General features: G+C 44.8%; 1 protein-coding gene across 1 annotated transcript in view; it reads left to right on the forward strand.

Moving 5' to 3' along the window:
- Positions 1–12518, forward strand: part of LOC117374674 (protein shisa-6-like) — an 86902-nt gene extending 74384 nt beyond the window's left edge. Inside the window, exon 8 of the mRNA XM_055223770.1 lies at positions 11869–12518. Coding sequence (XP_055079745.1) covers positions 11869–12518 — 650 coding nt within the window. The remainder of the gene's footprint in view (positions 1–11868) is intronic.
- Positions 12519–27665: the final 15147 nt, after the last annotated feature.

Here is a 27665-nt window from a genome sequence, read left to right on the forward strand (position 1 = left end):
TGTGGCTGTAGCCCATAGCTGCAGTGTTAACCTCGCAGGTTTTCACATAAATACATTCAAAATAAACATTTAGTAATAAATGGTCTTAAATTACCGGCATAAACATTAAATAGTCATTTCACAACAAAGTGCTAAATGCTCCAAAAAGGCATTAAATGTGTTTTACAATGAGCACAAACAAGAAAACAACGTTAGCCCGAGCATGCTAATGCTAAGCTAATTAGCTTAGCATCGGATGCTAGCAGCACTTTACATTCATTCAAACTCACCAATTCTCCAGTTTAACATCATGATGGCGTCACGGACTCCCCACGGACCGGAGGTTTAGATCTACAATGTTCAGAGAGGAACTACTGAGTTTGTTGACGCTTAAAAACACAGAAAAAAGCGAATATTGTAAATTGTTTGGAACTGACCTTTTCACAGCTGCCTCGGGAGCTTCCCCCACAAACTCTGACCAGGAAGAACCGACACAGAGTGAAAAGACGCTCTGCTGTGATTGGCGGACTCGGGTCACGTGATTAGGGGTGCGGTTACGTAAGGCACGTATGAGACACGGAGGGCAGAAATAAATATATAAATGTAGCCTTTATATAAACAAGATTTAACGGCAGGACAAAGCAGGAGTTTAATAAAAAAAAATTTTAATAAGACAGAATTTTAACCTGGTTACACCTTATACGGAAAAATTCACCTTATTTATTGAATGACCCTCGTATAAACTCAAAAAGGAGTGGGAAGAAGAAAACGTACTAAATCCCACCCCGTCTTCATTTAAGACATAAATTCAGTGTTTTGTTTAAGCTTCCTGGTGGAACGTGGGCGAAGTGTCTTGCTTAAGGGCACAATGGCAGAAGTTGGTCCGAGTGAACTGGAGGAGCGCGTTAACCAACACTAACACTGAATAATAATAATAATAATAATAATAATAATAATAATAATAATAATAATAATAATATAAAAAAGTAGAAATATTGTATTTATAACAGCTATACTTATACTTTTTTATATTATTATTATTATTCAGTGTTTTATGTTGCACTTTATCATCGAAGAAAGTTCCTAGTTTGTGAAGTTGTGTTCACTGACAATGGCGATAAAAGTCTGAAGATTCTGATTCTGACAGACTCAAATAAAAAAAGCACTGAAGTATAACATTAATGGATGAATAAATACATTTTTGTTGCAGTCAGATGAACCACACGCATATATTTACTGCGTGTTTGTACTTTCAGTCTTAATGTGGCTAATGTGTCGCTCTATTGTTCCCTTTGTTCCATTTGTTTGCTTCGGGTCTGATGATGGAGTTATACATGGGGGAGAGGTGATGTCCAAGTCCCCCATTCCGCCGTAGTACGTCTCCATCTTAACCCTTTAGCGTCGGATGCTATCGCCGCCGTTAGACTCGCGGTTGCGGACTTTCCATTAGCGTAACTCCGCCCTCGAAGACGACCAATCAGGGCGCAGGTGCCACCAAGTAATTTGTTCGATGCGTCAAAGGAAAAATAAGGATGGATATGTAAAATAGAGGTAGTTGTATGAAAAAAAGACAAAAGTACATGCTGATACTTCCTTGAACATGATTTTTATGGCTAAAAAAAAGAAGAAAAAAAAACATCTGGGTGAGCTGTAATGGTCTGTAACTCCATCCTTAGACCCAAAGCGAACAAAGGGAACAAAGAGAACAATCGAGCGAGACCATTTGCCCATTAAAGCTGAAACTGTAAACAATGGCTGACCAGAATTCAAGAAGCGGTTTGGACGAGCAGCAAAACGTCTTCACTCCTACAGCTTTTTGTCCAGCTGACAGATTTAACTTTGGCTTTTACTTTAAAGTTGGAAACTTTGACACAGAATAAAAGCCCACGGAGACACAGAGACATTTAGTTCTCAAAGAAGAAGAAGAAGAAGAAGACTGGACGTTTGAAAATGAAAATTGGGATGAATCATTGAGTTTTCCGCAGAAGTGAAGCGAGAGAGAGACTCAAGTCTAATTCTGAGCTAATCTGAGGCGTAATGAAACATCTGCTGAAGCTTTAAGTCCATCATGTCCAATTAGAAGAGACGGTGGAGACGGAGGAGGAGAGGAGGAGGCGGAGGAGGGAGGGAGGAGAGAGGGAGGGGGGAGAGAGGAGGGAGGGAGGGAGAAGTGTGGGAGGGAGGGGGGAAAGAGGAGAGAGGGATGGAGGAGGAAAGGAGGAGGGAGGGAGGAGAGAGGAGAGGAGGAGGAGGAAGGGAGGAGAGAGGGGGGAGAAGGGTGGGAGGGAGGGGGGAGAGAGGAGGAGGGAGGAGAGAGACAAGAGAGAGGGAGAAGGGAGGGAGGAGAGAGGAGAGGAGGAGGAAGGGAGGAGAGAGGGAGGGAGAAGGGTGGGAGGGAGGGGGGAGGGGGAGAGAGGAGAGAGACAGGAGGGAGAAGGGAGGGAGGAGAGAGGAGAGGAGGAGGAAGGGAGGAGAGAGGGAGGGAGAAGGGTGGGAGGGAGGGGGAGAGAGGGAGGAGGAAAGGAGAAGGGAGGGGGGAGAGAGGAGGGAGAGAGATGAGGGGAAAAGAGGTGAAAGGGGACAGCAGCGGGAGAGAAGGGAGGATGGTGGTGGGAGCGGAGAAGAAGATTAGGGGGAGATGAAAGAGGGAGGGAAGAAGAAGAAGCAGGGGAACCACCACCCTCCTCACCCTCTCCACCTCCTCCTCTTCTCCACCAGCCTCTGTGGGCCCAGGGGGCGTAATAAAAACACCACCCACTTGTCACAGAAACAGACTGGACCCGATCACGACGTGTTACGTGGACTTAGAGCACCACCTCACACGGCACCGTCAGACCAGAGGGGGGTTTAAGCCAGATGCCCTACCAACACACTTACAAACAGGAGAAGTCTGCACAGAACTGGAAACGAGCAAAAATGACCAGATTTTTTAATAATTGCTGTGCACTTCCTGCTTCTCAGCCAATAAAATGCATTTTCTTTAGATGTCGACAGTAAACAATCATATTCTGCTCGGTTACCTTGGAAAAAGCGCGTACTGTGCCTTTAAATCGACCGTACATGATGATGTTAACGATGGTTGAGTGAAATTTGTTCATTTGACATTTATTTAACAGGAACATGAACCATTTTATCTTCAAGAGGCTCCTCATCTCGCTCTCATTTTGTGGCTTTGACTCAGTTTATTCAGGTCATAGTCGTGTCTTATTTTTCTTATTTCACTTCTTTTTTTTTAAGGTCACATATTAAACCATTTCCTGATCTGCGTTCTAATATTTCCTCGTCACAAACAGACCTGGAGTTGTGTTTTGTTTCATAATTCGCACACGTTTAACACACAAACCCTGCACGTTTTATGCTGCGTTTTTTGGTCAAACTGGAAAACGCTCAGTTCCACCTTGTGATGTCATCATGTGGCGATACAGGAAGTGCTCCGTGTGTGTTTTTAAACTCAGACATGTGTGAATGAAGAGGAGGGAGATAACAAAATGGAGCAAAGACAAAAAGAAAGAAAGAAAAAAAAGAAAGAGGGGTATGGAGAAAGAGAAACAGGTGGAAAGAGAGAGAGGGGGGAGGGAGAGGGAGGAGAAAGAGAGGCAAGAGGATAGAGAGGAGGACGAGAAGAGAGTGGGGCAGGAAGAGAAAGGAAAGAGGTGGAGAGAGGGAGGAAAGGAGGAGAAAGGGACAAGAGGAGAAGAGAGAGGGGGAGATCCTGATACAGAGGTAAAGAGAGGGGGGAAAAGAGAGAAAGAGAGAGTGGGACAGAGAGAGAGAGAAGGGTGAGGGGGGAAGAAATGAAAGAGAGGTAGAGAGATGGAGGAAAGGAGGAGAGAGGACAAGACAAGAAGAGAGTGGGAGATCCTGATACAGAGGTAAAGAGAGGGGGAAGAGAGAGAAAGAGAGAGAAGGGTGAGGGGGAAAGAAATGAAAGAGAAAACGACCACTTCATGACATCACAAGGTGGAACAGAGCGTTTTGAGGTTTGGGGATGTAGACATTTTACTAACTTTCTGGTCCAAAACGTATAAAATGGGCGTCTGCAAGTATCTTCAAGTACTACATGACATCACACAGGACTGCCCCGATTATCGCCAGTTGTTTCTGATTACAAACACCTCACATTTCTCTCTCGTTGAAACACTCTCAACGTTCAAACCTTCGTAGGCGCCTTTAAACATTTCATCGACATTGCGAATTTTGTCGGGGAGAACACAAATTGCAAACGTACAGCACTTCAGAGTCACACTGCGATCCAACGTTTATGTACATTTGGCTGAAAACATTCTGTACTGTGCCACGAAACAGCGAGACCACGAAAGATGAACGAGGGACGACTTTAACACGACAGATTGGTTACGTTTACGTTCATTAATGGTGCGTTTTGTAACATTTGTGCTTGTTTCACCTTCTTTTTTTGCCTGGAATATACCATTAGCGTAGCATTAAACATATCCGTCGTTCATTCATTAAATAAAATTGTAATATTCCAGACAAAACACGAACACGTCCATGAAGAAGGTGGCGAACCCTCCGTGAGAAAAGCCACACTGTGCACCTTTCATCACTTGTGCATCTCAGTCATTTAAAGTCAAGTATCGATTTTTAGCCGTGACGTTTAATGATTTGGTCCAGTTGTTTACACACATTTTGCTAAAGGAGCACATAGCGTTAGCGTTAGCGTAATTGCACTGGGCTCTGGGTCCCTCAGCGCAGAGCGATCTACATACAGGAAATTACTGCGACCACTAATTAAAGCAGGGCCACGCTTCGTTAGGTGGAAATAGAAGAGAAGAGCGGAGCGTGTAGGAGGTGGGGACGGAGAAAAGAGGCCGCGGAAGGCCAAAAAACATCTACGGTAAAGCTGGGATCATGAATTTAATTATCGACAAAGTTCACGAATCAGTTACGTTGTGAAGAATGTACGTTTTCCTTTTTTTTCCTGCAGGAGGAATGGTGGGTTTATGCAGAATAGAGAAGTTTAAAGCCACACTGGGGTTTTTTTGGGCGATGCGAGACGTTGGAGACCAGCAGGGGGCAGCACTCATGTCGTGGTAAAAGAGTCAGACTTACTACGTTTCTGAGGGAGGGTCCATCACCTGCTCGTCTCATGAAAATATCACACTTTGCCTGAGATGTTCTGCACAGTGGCATTAAACTAATCTCTTCATCGTCGTCGTCTTTTTTTTTCTTCTTCGTTTTTTCAGACTCGCACTCGTTTAATCTATTTCTCTTGTTCCTTTGACGTTTGGCGCCATAATGAGAAGTTTAATTTGAAAAAAGTCCCTCCAGAGAGTCGCCCACAGCCCAAAGTCTCCTCCTGTCCCCGGGAGACTCATGAACGAGGGATGAGGGGTGATAAAGGAAGAGGAGAAAAAGGGAGAAGGTGGAGGGAGAGAAGAGAAGGAAAAGAGGGAGGCATCAGGGTCTAAAGAGCTGCTAATGCAGGAGTGATGAGGGGTAAAAGTGTAGAGAGAGAGAGAGAGGGCAGGGGGAGAAAGAGGAAGAGAGAGAGAGAAGGGTGAGAAAGGAAGGAAGAGAGTGGGGTAGAAAGAGAAAAAAGAAGAAAGAGGGGAAATGAGGAAAGAAAAGAGGGTGGCGAGGGGAAAGAGAGGAAGAGAAGGAGGAGGTATGACAAGGAGTAAAGAAAGAGATAAGAAGAGAGTGGGGAGAGAGAGAAGAGATGATAAAGAGAAAGAGAGAGGTGAGCAGGAGGAGAGAAGGAGGAGAGAGAGTAGGCAGGGTTAAAGGGGAAAGGGGAGAGAGAGTGGGTTAGAAAGAGAAAAAAGAAGAAAGAGAGGGAGAGGGGAAGAAAGGAAAGGAAAGAGTTGCGAGAGAAAGGGGAGAGAGGGAGGAGGAGAAGAGGAGGATAAAGCGAGAGAGAGTATGACGAGGAGTAAGGAGAGAGATAAGAAGAGTAGGGGGGGAGAGAAGAAGAGGGAGAAAACAGGATCGAGCAAAGAGAGAAAGAGAGGGGGCATAGGAAAAGAAAGAAAGGAGGAGAGACCAGGGTTAAAGGAGATCCTAATACAGGTGTGATGAGAGAAGAGAGGGAGAGAAAGAGAGAAAAGAGGAGAGAGAGGACAAGAAGAGAGAAAGAGAAGAGGGACAGAAGGGTGAGAAGGGAAAGAAAGGAAAGAGGTGGACAGAGGGACAAGAGAAGAAGAGAGATGCTAATACAGAGGTACAGAGAGAGGGGAGGAGTCAGGGTCAGAGGAGGTAATGCAGGAGAGAGGGAGAGAGAACGGAGAAGACAGAGGAGGATAAATAAAGAAAGAAAGAAGAGAGCGTGACCTTTTCTATCCCCAGACTCCGCCCCTCTCCCGTTTGACCGGTCGAGTCTCAAAATGGCCGCCTGCCCTCAGAGGAGGTGATGATCAGGACGATCCCAGAACTAACGGCCCTTGAGTTAATCAGAGAACGGCATTGTGGGTCTCCGGGTAGAAAACAGCTCCTAATACAGATGTGATGAAGGGAAGAAGGAGGGAGGGAGGGAGAGAAAGGAGGAGGAGACATCAGGGTTATAAAGAAGGTGTGATGAGCCATTTAAGGAGAAAGGGAGAGAGAGAAGGGGGAAGCGGAAAAGAGAGAGGGGGAGAGAGAAAGAAAGTGATAGCATGAGGTTAGAGAGGGAAAAGAGGAGTGGAGAGAGAGATGAGGAAGAGAGGGAGGAGGAGACATCAGGGTTATAGTGCAGGTGTGATGAGCCGTGTAAGGAGAAAGGGAGAGAGAGAAGGGGGAAGCGAAAAAGACAGAAAGGGGGAGAAAGAGAAAGGGGAAGCTTAATAGAGAGAAAGGAAGAGAAAGAGAGGAGGGAAAGAGGGAGAGAGGAGGAGACATCAGTCATAATGCAGGTGCAATGAGCCGTATGAGGAAAAACGGGGGAGAGAGAGAAGGGGGAAGCGGAAAAAAGGGAGAGGAGGAGAGAGAAAAAAGAGAGAGAGGAAGAGAAAGAGAGAAGGAAAAGTGGGAGAGACAGGAGACATCAGAGTTACAAGAGAAGAGGGAATGGGAGAAAAGAGAGAGGAGAGAGAAAAAGAGAGAGAGAGGAGGAAGAGAGGGAGAGAGGAGGAGGAGACATCAGGTTTATAATGCGGGTGTGATGAGCCGTGTAAGGAGAAACAGGGAAGAAAGAGAAAGGGGAAGCGGAAAAGAGGGAGAGGGGGAGAGAGAAAGAAAGAGAGAGAGAGGAGGACACATCAGGTTTATAATGCAGGTGTGATGAGTCGTACAAGGAGAAAATAGGAATGAGAGAAGGGGGAAGCGGAAAAGAGAGACGGGAAAGAGGGAAAGAAAGAGATAGCATGAGGTTAGAGAGGGAAAAGAGGAGTAGTGGGAGTCAGGTTTTGTGTCACGTTATCTCTGGGCCGCTCGTCACCAGGAGAGACTTTTTAAACTTTATTGAGTCATTTAACCAACTCAGACGTCCATTAGTCCATAAGTCCCAGCATGCCGAGGGAAAAAGGAGGAAAGAGAGAGAGTAGAGTATGAAGAGGAGTAAGGAGGGAGATAAGAGGGATGGAGAAAACAGAAAGAAACAGAGGGGGCATGGAGAAAGAGAAGCAGGTGGAAAGCCAGAAAAGAGACGAGACTGGGGTTAAAGGAGGTGTGACGAGAGCAGAGAGGGAGGAGAAAGAGAGTGGGGCAGGGAGAGAAAGAGAGAGAGAGATGGGGAGAGAGAGAAGAGTGAGAGGGAAACGAAGGGAAAAGAGGTGGAGAGGCAGGGAGGAAGAGGAGAGAGTGACAAGAGGAGAAGAGAGAGGGGGAGATCCTAATACAGATGTAAAGAGAGAGGGCAGAGAGAGAGAAGAGGGGGGAGAGTGGGACAGAGAAAGAGAGAAGGGTGAGAGGGGGGAAAAAGGAAGATGGAGAGAAGAAGGAGAGAGTGACAAGAGGAGAAGAGATAGGGGGAGATCCTAAAACAGATGTAAAAAGAGAGGGCAGAGAAAGAGAGAAGGGTGAGAGGGGGAAAAAGGAAGATGGAGAGAAGAAGGAGAGAGGGACAAGAGGAGAAGAGAGAGGGGGAGATCCTAAAACAGATGTAAAGAGAAGGGAGAGGGGGAGAAAGAGAAGGGTGAGAGGGACAGAGGGGTGCACTCTCTGACCGTCTCTATGTTTTCGAGCTCGTTCAAACATCTGAAACGATGAGACAAATGGAGATGATGGGACAAACACCGGGCCAATGCTCCGCTCTCATTTCAGTGACTTTCGCTCGATGTTTTGGACGTAGTCGCTCCATTGAGACTAAAACGCACAAAGCCCCAATATCGAGAGTCTGGTCCGATATCAGAGGGAAGTTAAAAAATGTGGTTTTATATCAAACCTCAGATGTTTTTTGTGCTTTGAAATCTCTTGTAAATCCACGTAATGCAGATGTTCTTAATTCACACTCGTCCTGACGTCTTTTCTGATACAGAGATAAAGAGAGAGAAAGAGAGAGTGGGACACAGAGAGAAAGAGAGAGAAGGGTGAGGATGAAAGAAATGAAAGAGAGGTAGAGAGAGGGAGGAAAGGAGGAGAGAGGACAAGAGGAGAAGAGAGAGGGGGAGACCCTGATACAAAGGTAAAGAGAGTGGAAAAAGAGAGAAAGAGAGAGTGGGACAGAGAGAGAGAAGGGTGAGGGGGAAGAAATGAAAGAGAGGTAGAGAGATGGAGGAAAGGAGGAGAGAGGACAAGAGGAGAAGAGAGAGGGGAGATCCTGATTCAGAGATAAAGAGAGAGGAGGAAGAGAGAGAAAGAGAGAGTGGGACAGAGAAAGAAAGAGAGAGAAGGGTGAGGGGGAAAGAAGTGAAAGAGAGGTTGTGAGAGGGAGGAAAGGAGGAGAGAGGGACAAGACAAGAACAAGACGAGAAGCGAGAGGGGGAGATCCTTATTCAGAGATAAAGAGAGAGGGGGAAGAGAGAGAAAGAAAGAGTGGAACAGAGAGAGAAACAGAGAGAAGGGTGAGGGGGAAAGACATGGGAGAGAGGGACAAGAGGAGAAGAGAGATGGAGAGATGCAGAGGTAAAGAGAGACACATAACACAACAGGAATATATTACGGCATATTACGTTCATTAATGATGCACTTTGTAACTTTTCTGGTTGTTTCACTGCCTTGTCTCCATGGCGATGCTCTTCTTTTTTGCCTGGAATATTCCATTAGCGTGGCATTAAACTTATCCATCGTCCATTCATTAAATTTCTAACTTTAGACGCATCACAACGTTGCCCTTTTTGTCTGAGGTTTTAGAGAAGGTCACGTAAAACCAACTGCAGGTTTACCTCAAAATGGACAAAAAAAACTCAGTGTGGCTCTAAATCCAAGCGCAGAACTCGAACATCCATTTTTTCCGCTTGTCCCGGGCCAGGTCACGGGGGACGGGGACTCCTAGACTTCCCTCACCCCAGACATGTCCTCCAGGTTCTCCAGTGGGACTCGAAGGTGTTTCCAGGCGCAGCTCGGAAACGGCCCTTTTTAAAGTTTTTAATGACCCGCTTTTAACTGTTGACTCCGGGACGTCCGTAGTTCTTTGCGTTTCACACCCGCCTTTGACTCCGTGGGTCACAGCGTCTTTCCGTCCCGCCCGGAGACACCTGTTGCATTATGGGTACGGCTATGCTTCCCCTGGGTCGTGTTTTTCCAAAGCATCGTTTTGTGTTTTATGGTTTTTACAGATACACCAACACCAATCTAATGCTCAGTGATGGAAAGGGGGAAGAAGAGGGGGAAAAGAGAGGGGTAGACAGAGGAGGAAAGAGGGGGATGGGAGGGAGAAGGAGGAAGGAAGAGAGAGAGAGAGAGAGAGAGAGAACGTGGGGTCAAAAGGAGATCCTAATGCAGAAGTGATGAGGCGTTTAAGGAGAGATATGTGAAAAGAGAAAGTAGAAGAATTGGGATCAGGAGGTGAAAAGGGAGAGAAAGAAGTTGAGAAAATGAAGGGGAAGACAACGGGATCGGGAGTTCCTGATGCATGCATGATTAGAGGTGTAGAGAGAAAGGGGGAGAGAAAGAAAGAGGAGAAAGAGGAGAGAGAAACAGAAGAGGGAGTAGAGGAAAAATAAGTATGAGGGGGAAAGAGGGTATGGAGAGAGAAAGAAATGAATAGAAGGGTGAGAGACACAAGGAGAGAAGGTGGAGGAAGAGAGAGGGGGAGAAAGAAAGAGAGAAGGAGGAGGAAGAAGAGAGTCGGAGTCCATAGTGAGAAGAGCTTATAATGCAGGGGGAAAGAGAAGGAAAGAGAGAGGAAGGAGAGAAAAAATAAACTTCTAATGAGAAAAGAGAAAGTGGGGGGAGAGAGAGAAAGGTGAGAGAGAGGGGGATTGAGGTGGAAAGGTAGAAAGAAAGGAGGAGAGGAGAAGAGAGGTGGAGAGAGAAAGGTGAGAAGGTGTGGAGAGGAAAGAAGGGAAGATATAAGAGATGGGAGAGAAGAGAGGGTAAGAGAGATGAGGAGACAGATGGGAGGAGAGGAGAGGAGAGAAAAGAAGGGGATGAGAGGAGGAGAGAAGGGGCTTGTTCAAACTCCATCCAAGTATGAGAGCTACAGAGAGACAATGAAACAGTCCACGTGAAGAGAAAGGAGAGAAGGGAGAGGAGAAGAGAGGGGAGAGGAGAAGAGAGGAGGAGAGAGAGGAGGGACAGGAGGAGAGAGGGGTGAGGAGGAGAGAAGGGAGAGGAGAGAGAGGAGAGAGGGGAGAGGAGGAGAGAGGAGGGAGAGGAGGAGAGAGGGGTTAGGAGGGGAGAGGAGAGAAGGGAGAGGAGCAGTGAGGAGAGTGGAGAGAGGAGCAGAGAGGAGAAGAGAGGAGAGAGGAGCAGGGAGAGAGGAGAGGAAAGAGAAGAGGAGTGAGGGGAGAGACAGGAGAAGAGAGAGAGGAGCGAGAAGAGGGGAGAGGAGAAGAGCAGAGAGGAAAAAGAGGGGAGAAGGAGAGAGGGGAGACAAGCAGAGAGGAGAGGAGAGGGGCAAGGAGCAGAGAGGGGAGAGACCAAAAGAGCAGAGCTGAGAGAAGAGAGAGGGGAGAGAGAAAGAAGAGAGGGGAGAGTGTGTGAAGGAGTCTGCTCTGAAAACACAGTCGTGCTCACACAGCGACAGGAGGAGGGTCTGAGAGGGTCTGAGGACTAAAGACGACATCCATCTATTTTCTTGCACTTCGGGTCGAGGGGGCAGCAGAGTCTGGTCCCAAAACCAAATGTAACCACAGAGCGACGGTGAGAAAAAAACATCTGAGGAAGAATCACAGAACATTTGTAAAGATCAGGTTTGTGTTTGGCCCAGATCTGGATCAAAGAGCCTCAGGTCTAGATTTGGTTTTGTTTATTGAAAGTGAAAAAGCGGCTGAGGCTCTCGAGGGATTAACAAAAGCTCTAAACGCTTTTATTATTTTATGGGATGCTAAAAGAGCAAAATGGCTGCCAGGAAGTAATCTGATACATCAAGAGTCAAGAGTGAACAAGACACTAACATTTGAAATATTTATTACTTCATTCTCGATGTTCTGACCATTTTGTGTGATTTCTTTTCTCCTCATCTGGTCTCAGGTTTGGTCTTTTCTTGTGCTGGTCTTTCTTGGACTGATCACATAACTTCCTGGTATAAAACACCTCTGGCAGCCATTGAACATGTCCTGATGAAAGCTGAAACACTATGAAATAATGAAGGCTTTAAACATTTTTCCCTGAAGTGCCTCAGCCCTTTTTTTTGCTTTCAATGACTCTGGTCCCAAGTCTGAAGAGCACCAGGGTGAAACATGTGAGAATGTTCATGCAGAATTACAGCAGCTTTTAGCTTTTTTGTTTGTTTTAGTCACACTGGATTTGCATCTTTTCCGCCCTGATGTTTTTTTCCTGAGCTGATTCTGATCCACACACAGGTTTGAGTTTAAACTGTCCCTCACTTTTTCCTCTCTTCTCTCTCAGATGACAAAGACCTGGACGACTACTACCCTCGAAAGCACCATCACCAGGACTTCCACGGCCCCGCCCACGGCACCACCCACATGGTGAAGTTGAGCGCAGAGCCACCGTCCCACCAGCAGAGGCAACGCCCTCGGGGCCGTGTGCAGAGGGCCATGTCCCAGGACCATGTGCTGTCCCCTCCGAGGACGCCACGGCGAGACAGGGACAGCTACGGTCTCTCCCCGTACGGGGCTATGGCGACCAACGCCTACGGCAGCAGCAGAAACCTGTCCAACGAGCAGCTCCTGTCAGTGGAGCGCCTGTCACAGGACCCCCTGCTCCTGTCGCCCGCCATGAGGAGGGACAAGTTCAGACAGAAGGCCATGGCCCGGGCCATGTCTCACGCAGACATGCTGATGCCCTCGACGCCCGTGCACGACCGCCACAAAGTTACGAAGATGCACTCACAGCCAACAGAATCCTACAACACTCTGTCTGTGAACCACCTCCAGCCCTCCGCCTCCAAACGACACGCCTTCGCCTCCAGGAGAACTCACACTGTGGACCACATGCAGTACATGTCCGGACACATGTCTCTGTCTGGGAACGTGTCCGGGAACATGTCAGGACACACTTATCGCAGTGCCAGTAAGAACGAGGTCACCGTCTGAGAGACACAGGGAGGGACGGGGGGGACAGGGAGGGTGGAGGGACAAAGAGAGAGAAGTCACTGAGACACGGGACAAAGAGACACTGTCACAGCTTCTGCAGTCGTTTCTCCTGGTGTAATTTTGATGAGTGCAGTTCCAACGTCCATCTGCAAATTTGATTTGGCATCATCAGAGCAACAATTACACTGACGACAATACAATCTTTGTACCAGAAATCTATGAGCCAGACTCCGAGAGAGAGTTATTTATCCAAGGATCAAATATTACGCCAGGAGAAAGTCCAACCACAGTCTCCTTATTTAATCAAACCAATCGCTTCCTCTATGTTAGGACTCTGGTCTGGACTCTGGTCTGGACTCTGGTCTGGACTCTGGTCTGGACTCTGGTCTTGTCTCTGGTCTGGACTCTGGTCTGGACTCTGGTCTTGTCTCTGGTCTTGTCTCTGGTCTGGACTCTGGTCTGGACTCTGGACTTTCTGGCATCTCTGAGGACTCTTAGGGATTTTGCGACAAAGAGAAGAATATTTTTAAAGCAGACCTTAATCGAACTGCTTGGACTTTCTACAGACTCTTGTCCATACTCACAGTTTCTATGGGAGTCCTTGTCATAGCTTTAGACATTCTGACTGAGCACTTTTCCATTTCAAAGAAGTGGTTTTGTGGGTTAAAAAGCACAATTACTGACTTCCTGTTTGATTTCTCTTCTTCATAAAACTGCACTACGTAGCTTTTCTGGTGGAGGGTCCGTCACCTGTTTGTCAAATGTCATGCTTTGTCTGGAATGTTCCACAGTATCACATTAAGCTATTAAACCTAGCGTGTATAGTTAGTGCATCGTGGGTGCTTTCATTTCTCTAAACTAGCTTGAAAAACATGAATCGTTTTCACACTGTCACTGGTTAGATCGACGATGAGGACGATGTGCGTGGGCCGGTGTGAACATGACAGTCGCAATTTGATTCACATTAAACGTCCGGGAGTGATTGAAACAGGAGGTCTCGGAGCGGCTTCACTCCACCGGATCTGGATGAAAGTGCTTGGAATTGGGTAAAAAGCGTTCCGGTCATGTATATTTGTGCGAATGGGCGATACTCTTCACCTTCCGAGGCGATTTAGATCAACTTAATCTCAGCGACAGTCTTCTCCTGCGTCGTTTATCACCAGCACGCGTAGTCCTCTCTGTATTTTTAGCCACATGTTAAAGAAAAGCCCGTATGTGTGTACTCGTAGTTCGGCGATCAGCTGATGGACGCTCACGTGGCTCATGATGTTTGGGGCGTAAGTGAACAAAACCAACCCAAAAGTGAAGTAAACACAACTAAATCCTTCCGTAGAGCCACTAACATGTGCGAAAACGACCTTAAACACAGGTCGTTGGTCCTCGTTTATCGTGGAGGTCACGTTCCAAAAATAACCCACAATCGTCGAAATCCGTGAAGTATCAGCTGTATTTTTTCCAATTATTCTATATGTTTTTTGCTGCAAAACCCCTCACCACACACTTTATACACTTTTCTCACACAGGCGTTAACATTTTCTCACATTTCTCTCTCGTTTAAACACTCTCAAAGTTCAAACCGTCGTAGATTTAAAAAAATAAAGCACTGTATCATAGAACGAAACCAAATACTACACTGTACTGTAAATAAAAATGACAGCTTTTAGAAATACTTTAACAAATTTAATGTTAATGATCGGCCTACGAGGTTGGACACAGGAAACGATTAATAGTGACTCAGGCGTATTTCATGGTTCCTCTGACGGCGCCTCTTCGTCCTCACGCCGCTCCGCTGTAATGTATTTTTCCGAGTGAAGAACACAGTTAGTCTCTGCGCTAAGAGACGTTAAATTGTCTTGGTACTGCGTGAAAAATACTCGTCGACGGCCTGGGCTCCGCATCGCCCTGCTCCTCGCTGGCATGAACGTCATCGCTGTCGGAAAAGGTTTCGTAAAGCGTTTTAGCTTCCGTGCGGATGATGTCGTATCCAGCGTAACGAGACCGCGAAAGGTGAACCGCGATACAACGAGGGACAACTGTAGTTTTAATCCGTGACGGCCGTGGATCGTTATGTTATAGTTTGGACGTTTTAAATGGCAATATTCAGTAACGACGGCAGCTTCGATGAATCCCCGCACGACGCCGACAAATGTTACGCGTATCACAGATTTATAAAACTGGAGAACAAAGTACGTACAGGGCAGTGGCTTTGGAAAACGTAAATCGATCGGCAAAACGTCATCTTGAAATAAGCGATTAAATTAAAGTTCGCTCAGACGTGTGCAACTTTGGGTGAGTAAATGTCGAGGAAACAGAACTATAACACGGTTAAACACGCAGAAAAGTCAATTTTTGCTTTGATTTTAATGTGAACGGGCTCACCTGTCCACAGATCTGTCCTGTAACTCGACCCGATGGCGTTACCTTCTTGCCTCCGTGGCGTTAGATAAGTTCAGTTTAACGCCAAATACAAATATGGTGGGACGTTCCAGGCAAAGACGAAACATCTCCACGACGACCGGGCGGTGTATCCGTACCCTCTTACCAGACAAAGTTCCGCAGTGCAGCTTTAAAGGGCCAGTGCATATCCGCTTTTTAGGAGGCTACTTCTGTTAATACATAGGTGATTGTACATAGGCTGAACTTAGCGGCGTAAAAACAAGAAAACTGGTCCTCTCTTTAAATATTAATTTTAGATAAGTTACGAGTCTTATATCCACGGACGTCTGCTCTGAGTGGGTAGAGTAAAAACAGTGGGACTTACTACGTTTTTGTGCTTTTAGCGTTTAAGAAGTGAACCTGGCAGCTGTGATCACAATGGGAGATTAAAGGTCCTGTATTATCTATTATTTAGTGTTTTGAAACTACTTGACACCTTATAGCTTTGGGATTTTATATTGTATAACTAATGAGCACATTTGGGAAAAAAAAAAAAAAAAAAAGATTTGTTTTTGCCGGTGCAGTGAGGAGAAAAGCTGTTTAAAGGTATTTGACTTTTACTATCTTAAAAACATTTAAAATAAACATAACAAATTCATTTTTAAACAGTTTGCAGTCGTCTAAAGTTATCCCTCTCTGTTCTAATTCACTCCTCGCAACGTGATTATTCACCTCGGCGAGTTTATAAGCACGTTTCGTAACTTTCAGACGCCAATGCTAACAACAACTAGCATGGTAACGGCGCACGCCTTGGTTTGCGGATGTTAGAAATGTTTTATAATTGGACGCAGACATTTTGACCGTAAGAGCTGCGTTTTACAATATATATTTAGTCAAAACAATGTGAAAAATCTGGTATATCCCCTTTAACTGATGCTAAAAACAAGAAAAGCTGCTAGCGTTGAAGCTGGTTAGCCGTCTCGTAAAGGCGATTTGAGTTAAATTTAAAAAAAAAACACAGACGAGCACTCAGGTGTAGTAAAAAAAACGGTACATTTAGTATAATATGGGGCTTTTAATAAACATGGAAGTGTAATTTGCCGTTGTTTTGTTTAGTCCCGCCTTTTCCTGCCCAGCGAGGGTTGTGATTGGACGGGAGCTGCAGTCATGTGTTGCCTAAAACCATCAAGAAGCTTTTAATTTAACTCCATTTGTGTGCGATTTATGCCACCATGAATTAACCCAAGTCAACCCAGGCCCGTCTGATATTTTAGTTGTAAAGTTTAAGCTGCTGCTCTCTGTCCGCAGCTAATAATAACGTTTTTTTTCTTTAATTTCTTGTCAACCCGGAGGTAACATTGGCTGTGACCCGATGTCAAACAAAAGAACAAAACTACATGGCGTTAAAGACACTGGACCAGAGTTTTACGGCTTTAATAAAACAGTTTTAAACAGTTTGCAGTGGCCCAAAGTTACTGCTCTTTTACCCTAAGTATTCAGAACATCCTGTTGTGGAATTTCTAATAGTAAAATCCTTAAAAAATATAAAATCAACAGCCGTCTTCAATGAAAAAGTCAGATTTATTGAATTAATTGTGCACAATCGTCCCTAAACAGTGCATTTATACCATCAAAACAATCGTACCAGTTTAATCTAGTCCAAATAACTCGAGGCTGCTGGAAACATCGTCTTCTACGCGAGAAAAAACGAGAAATATCCCCGTGCAAAACAACAGATAGTATCACGAAAATTAGGTCAAAGAGACGAGACAAGATTACATATCAACACACGTAAGGATTTAGAGCAAAGAGCGTCATAACAAACCTAATTATTGACCGTCATATGTTTTTTTTAAGTGTTTTTTCTGCGTTTTTTCCACAATTTTCAGAGTCCAGTGCACAGTTTGCATTCACCTTAAGCTATCGGCAACTAGAATGCGAATGCGCACTTCCTGATTATCTGACGTTAAACACTTTATAAGCAGATGCAGACAGTACGCAGCAGACGTATTTTGACCTCCAGAGCTGCTTAAACAGTGATATTTTTGCTCAAATACATTAAAAAGCTAAAACTTGGGTACACGGCCGTTAAATTCGAGTCCAGTTTGAGCCACGTTTTTTTATTTATTTCACTGCAGAGACACAGTCCTGATCAGAACGGGCGAAAAAAACGATTTGTTAAAAAAAAAAAAACATCCTGTCCCAAATCGTCTGTAATTGAAGCCTGGGGCGGACTCTAAACTGGAGCGTTCTCACTTAACCGTGCGCTTTAACTCTGCTTCTAATGACATGTCCTATAAAACAACAATAACAACAACTGCAGCTCTAAAAAGCCCCTCTTTAAAGACGCACTACGTAACTTTCCCTGCTGGAGGGTCTGCCGTTTGCCTGATTGTTCCCACGGAGATGTGATCAATACCGCCTCACGCTTCAATCCTGTGACCTTCGGGTTGGAGGGATCGCTGCTCTAACCACTGAGCCACTGATCCACTGCCGATTATTGTTGTACTTGAAATGTTCCACAGTAGAGCTTTAAACTCTCTGTCTTATCTCTGTCGTCTGTTCCGTTTCGTTCTTCCAGGGCGTTTTTTTTTTTTTTTATTGTTCAAAAATACCTTTTCAAAAAACGCACAAAAACAAAATACCTCGGACGACATACGTTCGAAGCGCGAGCGAGCTTTTCCACGCCGCAGATCTGACCTGTAATGCCGTATTGTGGAACATTTACGCAGAACGGCAAAACGGTAACACTCCCTCGGATGATGTGAGACAGCTCCTCCTCTCAGGACAGTATCAGTCTCCCTCCTCAGAGCGGAGTTTGCAGATTGATAACAGCTTCAGGACGGTAGCCAAGTGTCTTTATTTCATATTGGACGCGATTTATGATCTCCATGGCGACAAGCGTCTTCATCAAAAAGTTACGCAGTGCGCTTTAAGAACAGCATTCACCGTATGACAGGTTAGATCAAATCACACTGCAGTTGGTTAAAGTAGATAACTGATTAGACGAATAAAAAATATATGAAAACAGCTTTTTTGGGGTTTTTTTTTTGTTAAATGAAGGTTCAAAAAAATGTCAGAAAAATGTCCTCCACACTCGTAAATTGTCCGTGCATTTTGCTGTTTTCTACTTTGATGACATGCGTGAAGGTTTTCTGTTTTAGATTTCACTGTTACTGCTGTGGATGCTTCTACTTTTCCTCTTTTTCTTCTTTTTTTCCCCACAAACTGTCGCTTAACTGATGATTCAAATACACTGCCTGGCCAAAAAAAAAGTCGCCACCAAAAACAAAAAAAACAAAAAAATACATACAAGGTAACACACTCTAATTACGAATATGCCCATTGACGGAACAACATGGTCATTCAGTATATTCAGGCAGACTGTTGCTGCTGAACCTCGACCGGACCAACTGCAACAACCGTAACGTATTTGCTTCGTTAAATCCAGGTGGCGACTTTTTTTTTGGACAACCACAGATACAATCCCGCCAAAACAAGTCATAATTAGACCCGAAAATAATCACAAACGTTAAACAAAAATGTCAAAAGTCTAATGTCCCTCCTGTCACATGTTTATTTCCCTGTTTAGACCAGTTTAAAGTGTGTTTTAAGTTCACGTCCGCACTAAAGATGTCACTCTTGTCGTACAGAAGAAACGTGTGAAGGATCAGAGCAGGTCCTCAAGGCGCTGCTGGAGGAGAGAAACGATGCTATTACGATAAATTATGACACACAAGTCGTTATAAAGTCATAATCTGTGACATCCACGCAGCGTTATTTGATATTTTGGACATTTTAAAGACGCTGAACGCAAGATTTAAGTTTTAAATACGATAAACACGGTCATTTGTGTCCCGTTCAAATCAAATATCGCGGATTTATTCTGAATTACTAAAACATTGGACACGATTCCCCAAGTTGTTCACGTGAAGAGCCGGTGTTTTGTTTCTCAAGATGATTCTCCAAACCTCCTCACGAGTCTCATTTGTCTCCGCGCTGACATCAGTCCTTTTTTCGATTGTCCTCTTTTTAAATCGACCAATCGCGTCCCAGTTCTCTCCTCCAGCGTCGGCCTTTTTTCCCGCTGCTTTGTGTTAAACTTATATAATGATGTCATCCCGAAGCCTTTCTTTTCTCATTCTCTTCTTTTCAAACGGTTCCGGGGGTCGGACATTTTGGGTCTGGGCTTGTCGAGTGTCAAGTGAAAAAGACTAAAGGCTTCTAAACACTCTTTGTTCTCCGTGTGCGTTCTTTATTAACCTCCTGACTGAACTCCAGCTGCGTTTTACAACTCAGACGACTCATTTTGCATAAACATTGACATCACGTTTAAGGTTTTGCTATAAATCTCTCACATTTTTTACAATTCTTCTTTATGTTTTTGTCTGTAAAACCCCTCACCGCACACTTTATACACTTTTCTCACACAGACGTTAACATTTTCTCACATTTCTCTCTCGTTTAAACTTCAAACCGTCGTAGATTTTGAAAAATAATCACAGTTTTATAGAAGGAAACCAAATAATACGACACTGTACTGTAAATAAAACTGACAGCTTTTAGAAATACTGTGACAAATTTAACGTTAATGATCGACCTATGAGGTTGGACTCATAGGAAATGATTAACAGTGACTCACAGTTCCTCTTCGTCCTGGCGTCGCTCCGCTGTAATGTCCCGTAATGTTCTTTTTGCCGCAGTCACTGATCCTCAAAGTTAAACCCGACGATCGTCTTGTTGCAGTTACAGCTCTTTTTCCTCCTTGTTCAAACTTATCGCTGCTGTCGTCCTTCTGTTATTTTCCTTCTCCTTTATGTGACGAACCGAAGATTAATCCCGTAATGGCGCCCCCTACAGCCGCGCGCGTGACTTCTACCTTCCCTCAGCGTGTCCGGAAGAGCAACTTTTTCTGCGATGTTAGCGTGTTCCTTTGGCGTTTCGGGCACACGAGCGTAGACGCCTTTGTCGGTGCGGAACGTTTCGTCGACAATGTGGGTTTTGACGGGGAGAAAACTTGCAGAGAACACAACGGTCTACAGTCCAACAGCCAATCAGGACGCAGGACACGATGGTCTACAGTCCAACAGCCAATCAGGACGCAGGACACGACGGTCTACAGTCCAACAGCCAATCAGGACGCACGACACAACGGTCTACAGTCCAACAGCCAATCAGAACGCAGGACACAAAGCACGTTCAGACACTGTAAAATTGCACCCAAAAAATCCGCAAAACAGCGAGACCACGAAAAGTGAACTGCGATACAGCGAGAGACCAGTGTAATTGTACTTCCTGGTTCAAACGTACAGCAGATGTGACATATTTAAAGGTAATTGCATCACTGTCACCAAACTATAGTAAACACGGACCAGCGCGCGCACATTTATTTATTTATTTTTACGTTTTTGAAGACCACACATCGCAGCAAATAGTAGCGGCACGATCGCACCGTGCAGTCCCACTTTAAATGAGTCGACAAATGAGCTTTGACCTGTGACCTCTGACCCCCTGCCGCGTAACGCCTGAGCGAGGAGAATCTTCCAGACTTGTTCCAGATCTGCGTTCTTGTTTAAATGGTGTCACTCTGAAACGATCCGCGGAGGAAATCAGGAAATCAGGTCGACCGAAGCTCGGGCTCAGAGGGGGCTAAAAATACTCCCCCTACACACACACACACACACACAGGCACACACACACGCACACACACACACACAGGCACACACACACATTTACTGGGTTTTAATGAAATTCCAGTCCTCACTATTAACGCCCAATTATGGCCCTCTCCTAAAGTACAAATAGGAAACAAACCAATGCACATATTTAACCTGGAGATAAAGACTTAGAGGAACATTACTTAAGTCGTGGAACTTTCTCACAGCTGGAATGTATAAAACGCAGTAGAAAAATACAGTGTAATCCTGTAAAAATACTACGCAACTTTAAAAAAAATACCTTTATTCCAGGGAAACTGAAAAAAGCTTCAGATCGGATTCTTCAAAACTGTCCACAAAGAGAAGAAAAAGATGACAATAAGAAATAATCTGTAGTTTTAAACCGGTTAGTTTAAGGCACGTGTGTCAAACTCAAGGCCCAGGGGCGAAATCTGGCCCTCCGTGTCATGTTATGTGGCCGCGACGAGGTAAATTAAAATGTATGACTGTCTTAAAATGTCAGTTTATCAGTAGATGGGCAGTTTTTTTGTTGGTTTTTTTTTACATCTATGCAACAGTCGTCCCACGCCGATTATTTTAGCGCAATTTTACGTGCTTTTTTACAGCGTATGAGCGTGCGTTGTGTTCTGCGTCCCGATTGGCCAAATGTACATAAACGTTGCATCGCAGTGTGACTCTGAAGTGCTGTATGTTTGCGATTTGTTTTCTCCCCGACAAAACCCACGATGTCGATGAAACGTTTAAAGGCGAAGGTTTGAACATTGAGAGAAACGAGAGAGAAATGTGAGAAAATGTTAGCGCCGGTGTGAGAAAAGTGTATAAAGTGTGTGGTGAGGGGTTTTACAGACAAAAACAGAGAGAATAATTGTAAAAATAAAGCTGATACTTCGCGGATTTCGTCTATTGCGGGTTATTTCTAGAACGAGGGACTTTATTATCCCTGTAGGAACCAGTACATTTAGCATTGAGAAAGAGAGGAGAGAAAGAGAGAGAACAGAGAGCGAGGGAACAGAGAGAGAAAAGAAAGAGTGGGAAGAGCGAGGGAGAAGAGAGAGAGTGGGAACAGAGAGAGATGAGAGAGAGATAAGAGGAAGAGAGCGAGAGAGGGAACAGAGAGAGGGAGAGAAGTGGGAAAGAGGAGAGAAAGAGGGAATGGAGAGAGAGAGAGCGGGAACAGAGAGAGAGAGGAAAGAGAGAGTGAGGAGAGAAAGAGAGAGAACAGAGAGTGAGGAAAGAGAGAGAGGGAACAGAGAGGAAAGAAAGTGGGAACAGCGAGGGAGAAAAGAGAGAGAGAGAACAGAGAGGAGAGAAAGAGTGGGAAAAGAGAGAGAGATCAGAGAGAGGGAGAGAGAGTGAACAGAGAGAGGGAACAGAAAGCGAGAGAGAGGAGAGAAACGGGGAACAGAGAGAGAGGATAAACAGAGAGGGGAGAGAAAGAGAGGGAAAAGAGAGAGAGAGGAGAGAAAGAGAGGGAACACAGGCAGAGATAGGAGAGAGAGGGAACAGAGAGAGGAGAGGAAGAGAGGGAATAGAGAGAGGGGAGAGAAAGAGAGGGAATAGAGAGAGGGAGAGAAGAGAGAGGGAACAGAAAGAGAGAGGAGAGAAAGAGAGGGAACAGAGAGAGTGAACAGAGAGAGCGAGAGAGAGGGAACAGAAAGAGAGGGAACACAGAGAGAGATAGGAGAGAGAGAGGAGAGAAAGAGAGGGAACACAGAGAGAGATAGGAGAGAGAGAGGAGAGAAAGAGAGGGAACAGAGAGAGATCAGAGAGAGGGGAGACGGTCAGATCACAGCTGTTTGTTGCACGTGTCTCTAAAGCGTCCGACTGTGACTGGAGCGTCTTTTCCTGAGATAAATAACAGTTTATCTTTGATTGTGATTCTGTAGATTCAATCTCTGCTGTTTCTCTGTTTCTCTGTGATATTTTTCACTTTTTAAAATCAGGCCCAACAGAAATTCGGGAGCAGGATGCAGCTCCAGACCCACACGTCTTAAAGTTTTATCAAACCGTGTGTTTCTGGTCGGACAGGACTGGGCATGAGCGCTGGAGATGGGACGTCCCGCTCCTGACAGGTCGTCCCAGCAGTAGTGAAGGATGAGACCAACGCACAAGACAAATGTCCTTCAGGGACAATAAAGTGAGAGCTGCTTTTGGACGTTTACTCCACCACAGAGTTTCACCAAGAACTTCTACAATAGACTCAGGCAGACTGTGCCCTCTCCTCTTTTAAACTCAGAACAGAAAGAGATGAGAGAGAGGGAAAGAGAGAGGAGAGGGAACAGAGAGAGATGAGAGAGAGGGAAAGAGAGAGGAGAGGAAGAGAGAGGAGAGGGGGGACAGAAAGAGATGAGAGAGAGGGAAAGAGAGAGGAGAGGAAGAGAGGGAACAGAAAGGGAGGAGAGAGAGGGAAAGAGAGAGGAGAGGGGGAACAGAAAGAGATGAGAGAGGGAAAGAGAGAGGAGAGGGGGAACAGATAGAGATGAGAGAGAGGGAAAGAGAGAGGAGAGGAGGAGGGAACAGAGAGAGAGGAGAGGAAGAGAGGGAACAGAGAGAGATGAGAGAGAGGGAAAGAGAGAGGAGAGGGAAAGAGAGGAGAGGGGGAATAGAAATAGATGAGAGAGAGGTAAAGAGAGAGGAGAGGGGGAACAGAAAGAGATGAGAAAGAGGGAAAGAGAGAGGAGAGGAAGAGAGGGAACAGAGAGAGGACAGAAAGAGAGGGAACAGAGAGAGAGGAGAGAAAGAGAGGGAACAGATAGAGGGAGAGAAGAGAGAGAAGAGAAAGAGGGGGAACAGAGAGAGGAGCGAGAGATAGAGGAAAGAGAGGGAACAGAGAGGAGAGAAAGAGAGGGAACATAGAGAGGATAGAAAGAGAGGGAACAGAGAGAGGAGAGAAAGAGAGGGAACATAGGGAGAGTAAGAGAGCAGAGAAAAAGAGAGAGGAGAGAAAGAGAGGGAACAGAGACAGAGAGGAAAGCAAGAGCAGAAAAAGAGGAAACAGAGAGAGAGGACAGAAAGAGGGGGAACAGAGAGAGAGAGAATTGAGAGAGAGCAGAGAAAGAGAGAGAGGAGAGACAGAGGGAGAGGAGAGAGCAGAGAAAGGGGGAACAGAGAGTGTGAGAGGGAGAGAGAGAAGGAGAGAAAGAGTGGGAACAGAGAGGAACCCCATTACCTGCGATGACAGCCACATTAATACACCTGCTCCTGTCTCCTTCCCTCCTTTAGATTCAGAGACCTGGTCCAGACTCCCAAAACCTCCTCTGCACACTGCAAAAAGTAACAACAACATGAGATAAAAACACATTCTGGTGGTTTTAAATCCCTTTTTAAACATGATTTGATCACCTTGGGATAAGTATTTCACATTTAAATAATATCTGCATTTGGAAAACACACTTTATAAACTACACCTCCGTTGCTAATGAGGCATTTAGGTGCTGGAGCTCCCCCTGCTGTCCGCTACATGAATGAACATTAAACAATTGAAGCCCTTATCCTCCATAAATGCTACGCTAACAGAGCCAAATGTTTGTTATGGCCAAATTATGACCGCAGAATGAATCCTGTGATGGGTTATGGGCTTAAAAACTGCGTAAGTTTTAACTGTGACACAACAATCCACGCAAAATGCAAACGTAAAGTGGTGATTTAGCAAGTGTGAATGCACCTAAAGAGGGAACGTAGACGATCAAGTCAGAATTAGCAAAGACTAGAGACAAATTACAGAAATCTTGATCATTTTTTTGGGCCTGTACCAGATTTTTTTTTTTTCCAATTTGTCCTGCCCCAGTACAAATATACAGTATAAGTCGCTCTTAAGGTCGAAGTAAGTCTGCTGTGTACTGTTTGCATCTAATTATAAAGCGTCTGATATTCATTAAGTGTGCAGTTAGCATGCTAGTTGCTTTTAGCTTTAGCGTGACGACAAAACTCAACTCTGAAAGTCGTGAAACACTTTTAGCAAACAGTTTTTCACCATTTCACAACCGTAAAAATCAGGTCCAGTGCCTTTAACATATCTAAACTGTTCAAAACTCCGAATACCAGCGACGTAGACGGACTCCGTGTTTTTGCAGTGCAGCAGGTGGAGGATGGGCCGGCCCGGCGCTGCTCCTGTATTTGCATTTAGATGGAAAACAGTCCAAGGACACAGAGCAGGGTGCACTCCGATCTGTCCAGGAAACACCGAATTCTCCCTGTGCTTTTAAACATTTACTCATTTATTTCGTGACTTGGGACGCCTGATCAGCGCCCACGATTTATCTCAAACATGTCCCAAACGTGTCCTGAACGTGTCCCAAACAACGAAGGCGACGGGTCAGATGAGGCGGGTGAAGAAGAAAAGGTTTAAGGATGTTTAAAGAACACATATGATTTAAAATAAACTTCTTTTTTTTAACCTTTTAACCATGTTATTGATCATTTGCAGCTGATGCCATCAACGTTCTCTGGGGGTGTGATGCTAATAGTAGGCACTGGTCTGTCTTAAAGTCAAATAAGACTTTAATCTGAGCTTTGATTTAACATAATCTGACCCAAAAGAGCAGATGAGCTGATTTATAGTGTTGAAAAAGTCTATCGGACATAACATTACAGGCAAAAGTTCTTCATTTCTCACCTTTTTGTTGAAACTCAAACACCTAAACTGGACCATGGACGTTCACATTAATCACAGGCTCCTGAAAATCAATCCATCTTGTATTTTTCTCAAGTTTTCAGACTATTTTAAAACATTTTGGGCCATGTGTCATATTGTGTGCGTGGGGTCATCATGGCAAGACAAGACAAGTTTATTTGTACCACACATTTTGTACACAAGGTAATTCAAAGAAAGACATTAAAATCACAATACAACCAAATGAACATAAATAATCAGAAATAATCATCATGAGATTAATATTAAAGGAGAAAAGTGCAGAATAAAAGCCTGCACAGCTAAACAGAACCATTTTGAGCCTGGATTTAAACATTGTCAAAGTAGAGGTATGTCTCACATCTTCAGGAAGAATGTTGCAGGTTTTAGCTTTAGTCCTGACTCTGGCACCAGCAGGAGGCCGGTCCCTGAAGTCCTCAGAGTGTGAGATGGTTCATGCGGCTCTAACATGTGGGAGATGTTCTTTGGTGCTGGTCCATGGAGAGACTTGTTCACAAACAGAGCTGCTTTAAAGTCTCTGAGCCACAGGAGCCAGAGACCTGAGCCACAGGACAAGTGTGAAGTACTTCCTGGTTCTAGTCCTGACCCGAGCCGCAGTTTTCTGGATGTCCTGTTCTGTCTTAACGCTCGTTTGGAGAGGCCAGTGAGCAGAACGTTACAGTCGTCTAACCTACTGGAGACAAATGCAGGATAAGTCTCTCTAAGTGTGATTTTGACAGTAAACCTTTGATTTTTGCGTGGTAGCAGCTGAAAATTCCACCATAGAATATCCCAGCACGATGTTATCAAGTATCAACAGTGTTATCCATGAAAAACATACCTGGAGTTGTATTTTGTTTCATTTTGCCTGTTTAATTGTGACATAGATAAAACTCAAACTTCTCCTGAGTAGTTTTTAAGCCCATAAACCTCCACCGGACTCATTCTGTGGTCAAACTGCGCTCACAACGAAGCTATTATATTATTATGTTATTAGCATAGCATTCACGGGAGATAAGAACCTCATTTGTTTACTTTCCGAGCGCTGAGGGAGCTGCAGCGCCTAAGCCTCAGTGGAAATAGACAGGCAGTTTATAAAGTATATCGTCCAAAATGTAGACGTTAAGATAGAAAATGTGAAATACTTATCCCAAAGAGACCAAGAGCATGTTAAAAGAAGAATTAAAGCCACAAGAATGCATAATGTGTTCTTTAAAAGGTCGACTCTTCTGGGTTTAAATAATCAGATTGTGTTCACAGCTCACAGAGTCGGCACCGTCCCAGAGCAGAGTGGCATTTTCACTAAAGGCACAAGTCTACAAGGTTTTCTTTAAGTTATTGTAACCATTATTCAGCTTATTCTGCCGGGACGAAGTGTCACAATTGAACAGCAACAGAGTGTTACGTTTACTCCGGCTGAGTTTATATGAGTCCAGGCTTTTCAAAGTCCATTTAAGTTTTAATTGACTAAACACTGTCCCAGAGCGCTTCTTTAACACTCAGTCACAAGTCAGAGTTATGGGAACGTTTTTGGAGTCATCGTAATTAAAACAACTTCCTTTAACCTTCTAGGACCCGGCACATTTGGACTGTTTAGTTGTTCGGAAAACTCTGTTGTCAACGCGCTGTTTAAAGACTCAAGACAAGTATTAGACTTTTCTCTGCTCTGCTCTGACTTTCCTCTTTTCACATCAGTCTTTTTTTTGGACTCATGATGCATTCTCTGTACACATGACACACGTTTCTTCAAGACATGACACCAATTTAAGACATATGATTGCAACACATGACTTAACCCAGCGTTTTAAACAACAGCACTCTGTATCTTTCCACACAAACATCTCCTGTTTTTCATTTCAGTTACACAGGGTTTATGTTAGTTTCATACACAGAATATAAGAATAGAGTTTGTTAATGGCAAAATAATCATAATTCAACAAGGTCCTGGTGTCCACATTAAACTGTCACTTAAAGGCGACAGAAGAGTTTAACACATTATAGTTTAGATTCAAGATGGACTTTGTTTAAGGCACCTGTCTGCAGCACTTCACATCATATTGTTCCTAGAGACTGTCATGATCCCTGTCGGTCCTGCCCTTCGTCGTACTTTCTCCCCTTCCTTCTGTGTCTGAACCTGGAGCTATGGTGGAGGTCTTGGCTCCTCCCGTCCACACCTGGAGCTAATCTGCAATCAGCTGCACCTGGGTATCTCTGTGGTACCCCCTGCTTGGCTCAGTCCATGTTTTTCCGCTTTCACCAGATCCCGCTCCCTGGACCCGTTCAGCTCTCCCGTCCCCGACCCTGCTCTTTTCTACCGCTACTGTCCGTCCCGTCTCAGACTCCATCCTTGGACCACGGCAAACACCCCGCTCTCGACTCACAGATTGATCTACCGTCATTTAGCACATTTCTGTAAATAAACACTGTTAAACCTTCCCTGAGTTCTGTGTTTTTGGTCCCTCC

This window comes from Periophthalmus magnuspinnatus, chromosome 8 (genome assembly GCF_009829125.3).
Source record: "Periophthalmus magnuspinnatus isolate fPerMag1 chromosome 8, fPerMag1.2.pri, whole genome shotgun sequence".
Lineage (NCBI taxonomy): Eukaryota > Metazoa > Chordata > Actinopteri > Gobiiformes > Gobiidae > Periophthalmus > Periophthalmus magnuspinnatus.